The 3146-nt window shown below is 34.6% G+C and overlaps 1 protein-coding gene across 1 annotated transcript in view; it reads left to right on the forward strand.

Moving 5' to 3' along the window:
- Window positions 1–2197: 2197 nt before the first annotated feature.
- LOC111691636 overlaps window positions 2198–3146 on the forward strand; it is a gene marked incomplete at its 3' end in the record, with an annotated part of 11544 nt that continues 10595 nt past the window's right edge. Inside the window, exon 1 of the mRNA XM_023454761.1 lies at window positions 2198–2747. Coding sequence (XP_023310529.1) covers window positions 2198–2747 — 550 coding nt within the window. The remainder of the gene's footprint in view (window positions 2748–3146) is intronic.

Genomic DNA, 3146 nt, shown 5'->3' on the forward strand with positions numbered 1-3146 from the left:
TTCTATGAAAAATGGTGATGTTGTTTTGATCAGAATTTGAAAATTTCGGCAAACAAAAGCAATAGGGGCAAACTTTAGCCGACGACCCCCCCCCAATTGAGATGATTAAAATTTTTGAAAAATTTTATGATAATCTATTTCGACTTTTAAGAGCGTTCATGGTATCAACATTCATAATTTTCCTTCAACCCGTTTCGAAAATATTAAAAAAAAAATTTTTTTTGAGGCCCTATTTAGGGGGTGTAGCTCCCTTAGGAAACATCTCTCGACCCATGTTTATTTGAAAAAATATTCTTATTTTTCGCAATATAATCAAGTGGTAAATTATTGGACACTAATTTTGAGACACCCTGTATATAAGAAAACTCTACATTTGATTTAATATTTTATCAAAAATGTTAATTATAATGTTAAGCAAATTAGTATACAACGCACGCTTGTTAATCTGCCGCCAAAAAAGTACGAAATACTGATGCTATACAATCGTTATTAATTAGGCATATAATTAAGCAGTTATAGTAAAACCAAAAATAACTGTAAAAAAAATTTAACTGGTATAATCAAATTTACAAAATATTGTTAATTAGTAAGTCATCATTTCATTTGTTCACAGCGTATTTGCCTCCAGTTCCTCCTTGACCTACATTAATAATAAGTAGGTACCTATTCTGTCATAAAAACATGCCCTTTATTTAAACACATCTAAAAACACTTTATCAGAGGCATGCCGGCGAATTGTACTATACACCTGCACTTTCCGTATTCCACCGTACCACATATTGTTAGTAATATGTGACCGTACCTATTTCATCGTGACGATGCGAGAACGAATCATTTGCTTTAAAATGTGTTGTAAATTGTAAAGTATCTACATAAATCAATCACTTTTTAAACAGAGGCTAATTATAAACAATTCGTTTAAAAACTAATAAAACACGAACAGAAAAATTAAATTGTAAAAAATATTTTTAGGGGAACTCATTTGGCTTGCTTCTCAAGAAAAATGTAATAATAACTTGAAGTCACTCTTCAACAAACAACAGTAATTATTACATACAAAATTCTGTATTCAGAATTATGGTTTCTAAAATTATACTGGATCTAATAACTAGTAAAACATACAATAATCAATTTGTGAAAAATATCTTAAAGAAATCTTAGGGAGACACTGACTCCCCCGCTTCTAAAAAAAACTGCCACTGTGTAGTAAATTTTAATTATCTTATCACGCTCCATTTTAGTTTAGACAGTCTGACTGATACCGAATGGCATTTGCCTAATTCTTTCTTCTCTAGTAATTATATTATCGATTATATTATCTGGACTATTATCAAAATATGTGTATTAAGTACTATAATTTATTTGTGTTTATAGCTCTTTTACTATTAGACTAATTATTAATTGTCAGAATTAAAATTTTTTAACTTACTAGTATTTAACAGTATTTGTAAGAACTCGGAATAACAGTTTTATTATTATGATTATTTTACATGCAAAGCTTAATATTCCCATTCAAACAAGCACTGCCATCACATTCTTTTATATTATCTAAAATCAGCGCAAATACAACTCAAACATATTGAAGTTAGTCCGGCTCTGGTTCAGCAAAAAATACCTTAGAACGACAACTGTGACTATCGCCCTCTTTTCGATAGTGTCTAAACTATAGAAAAGTTGAAATACGAAGGATTTCTTCAATTGCTCGGCATGAAAAGATGACGGATAATATAAAATATCAGAACACGTACCTTTCCTGTTTTGTCCAATTGATTTATAAAACTACTCAATAATTCTTATTAATTCATGTATAAATAGTATCCTAAAAGCATTCTGCTGGGTGTGGGTATGTTTATAATACCGTACGCTTTTATCTGTATGTTCAACAGTCGTGTAAAGTTCAGGAAACGTTAGATAAAAAAATATGTTTTTTTTTTCTTACTTAAAATTTGTTGTCAGTTATCTCACACCCTGAAGAACACTTGTATGAGTAGTACAGTGAAGAGATATCGTTTCTAACTTGCTTAGATTTTTTAAACAATTGGACAAAAAATTCATTGAAAATTGCGCATAAAAACGCCCCCCTTCAGTGTAACCTCCTTAGATGCCAGTAAAAATGTACCGGTGAAACTTCTTCCTATCAATTATGTACTATTTCTGTTTCGTTCCAGACTGCAGCCATATGGAGGTCCAATGAACCATGCTATCGTCCCTCCACGTCCCAGAGTCAGACAGCAAGGCCATCAGATGCATCCAGAACTTCTCCCTCGACACCTCGTGCACCCAACTCACAACTTTGTCATTCTCCTGCGCCGACTTGAGTCAGAAGGTCTTCGACTACTTCTGCGAGTTCAACTCCACCACGGAAAACGACTACTACTGCACCAGGTGTGACGCCACCAACTCCACCGGCGAGCTGGTGGTGAGCTTCCTCGGCGGCAACGTGAGTGACTTCATCATCAGGGCGTCGAACTACCAGTGCAACTTGTTAAACAAAAGTGACAACGTGTTTTGGACGTGTAACGAAACGTCGAACGAGGCGTGGATCAGGGCTCACTACGACTGGAGCTTCCTGTTTGTTGTTGTGTTCATCATAGCGGGCGGGCTGGGGAACATCCTCGTGTGCTTGGCTGTGTTGTTGGACAGGCGGTTGCAGAACGTGACGAACTACTTCCTGCTGTCGCTGGCCATCGCGGATCTGTTGGTCAGTTTGTTCGTGATGCCCTTGGGGGCCATTCCTGGGTTTCTGGGTGAGTACCGCTATCTTCGATACAATTTAAGGGCCCCATATTCTTTAAATAGTGTTTTCCGCAAAGACAAATAATTTCAAACATTTAATAACTGAATAATCTAAAGCTTATCAAATAATAGGAATGTTATGTCATGCCATCTGGTTATTTTCAAAGACGCCGCAGTAAAACGAATAAACAGGTGCAAAAAACGATCAAACCATCAAGGTTTTAGGTACTGAAATCTACGAAAATACTAACTTTTTTATATATAATTCCACATGTAAATATTCTTATAACATTTACTTGCTTAGTCCTACATATAAAATTGTTTACTTTTATTTATAAGTACGTGAAAATAATTCTTAAAATGTGGGGTTAGAATAACAGCAAACGCATGTTTTACAAACGCTTTTTTTT

The sequence above is a fragment of the Anoplophora glabripennis genome, unplaced genomic scaffold (assembly GCF_000390285.2).
Source record: "Anoplophora glabripennis isolate ALB-LARVAE unplaced genomic scaffold, Agla_2.0 scaffold415, whole genome shotgun sequence".
In the NCBI taxonomy this organism is placed as follows: Eukaryota; Metazoa; Arthropoda; class Insecta; order Coleoptera; family Cerambycidae; genus Anoplophora; species Anoplophora glabripennis.